The sequence below is a fragment of the Lotus japonicus genome, chromosome 3, assembly GCF_012489685.1.
Source record: "Lotus japonicus ecotype B-129 chromosome 3, LjGifu_v1.2".
NCBI lineage: Eukaryota > Viridiplantae > Streptophyta > Magnoliopsida > Fabales > Fabaceae > Lotus > Lotus japonicus.
Window position 1 is genome coordinate 87,943,870 of NC_080043.1, and position 1,376 is coordinate 87,945,245.

At 37.2% G+C, this 1,376-nt stretch overlaps 1 protein-coding gene across 1 annotated transcript; it reads right to left on the reverse strand.

Moving 5' to 3' along the window:
* Window positions 1-755: 755 nt before the first annotated feature.
* On the reverse strand, window positions 756-1,376 carry LOC130742946 (uncharacterized). Its single transcript, XM_057595053.1, has one exon. It carries the CDS (start codon window positions 1,214-1,216, stop codon window positions 920-922), a length of 297 nt encoding a protein of 98 aa, XP_057451036.1. The 5' UTR covers window positions 1,217-1,376; the 3' UTR covers window positions 756-919.

The following is a 1,376-nucleotide window of genomic DNA, read 5'->3' on the forward strand; positions in this document are numbered from 1 at the left end:
GCCAAAACCATGAGAGCATTAATGGATGACAAATATATTATCCTGACAATATGACTATATGAGGCACAGCATAGGACCAAATCTCCATATATATGAATGTGAATGGAAACCGGTAAACACCATATATGGAGGTTTCGTAGGCGCGATGAGTCCAGTTTAGCCAGAAGATGACACCTAAAAGAAGTGACAAAGATATAAGCTTCCTCTAAGCCCGAAGGGGAACACCGAAAGGCAACAATAACTTTCACGGACGAGGATTACTTTTGGGTTGAGAGATGAAGACCAGGATGACCCTATGATAGTTAGTGGGTGAATTACAAATAATGGAATCATGGATAATTGGAATTAATTTCATATGTAATTGAAGGGAGTACTTAACCTCACAATCCTCGTAGATTTGATATTTTTCACTACTTGACAACTATTAGTGCACTTGTTGGGGCGCTATCAAATTGCTCAAATGTCTGCCAAATTTATTGTTAGGCCAAAATCAATTACAATATCTTATATCTCATTTTCACTCATATTCTTTTTCTACCACAATCTTATTTTTCTATCCTTTTACACTATACTAAGTCTCATTTGGTATGGGTGTAATTCGACTTTCAAACCATCTTTTTCCAAGACATATACCGCAAGGAAAACGTGAAGATTGATATTTACAGCATAGAGGTAAAAAAAATCTGGTTTCAATGAACTCTCTAAACATATTTCCCATGACTCCTTTATTTGAGTTAGATTTTTCCAGTTTTGAGTTGGAAAACCATGCCTTTATCTTTAAAATCATCTAAAAAAATACAATATGCTAAATTTAAAAGACAACATTATATTGTAATCAAGTAAATCAGAATGTATAGAAAAATAAAAAATTAAAGTTCTAACAAATGAAAAGGGAAAGGGTAATTGCAGCTTGGTGGGTCTAACTCAGAACAGAATCAGGGCTAGTGAACACAAAATGTTCATTGGCCTCATCATCAACAGGATTGAAGAAGAGGTAAATGTGGGACCCATCTTGGACTCCACAATCAACCAGAGAAGCCTTCTCTTCCTCTTTGCTCATCAGAAGGCCACAATCATCATCAAGAACAAGGATCAAACGGTCACAGGGGAGCTTCTGCTGTGCCTCAATTTCCCTCTTTAGATCTTCCACCGTGGCATCATTGCCCACTTGGACATAGAACAGTGTTCCTGTCAAATTCTCCACCACCACCTTCATAACTAGTGTCCATTTCTGCAATGTTCCATTGTGAGCTTAAAAATACATAATAATGCATTCTAATAGGGAATGGGGAGTTGGAGTTTGAGCTGCACACAAATGCTGAATGGTGTTTGTTCATGTGTGCTGCATTCTCGGGAGTTAGTTTGGGCATATTGAA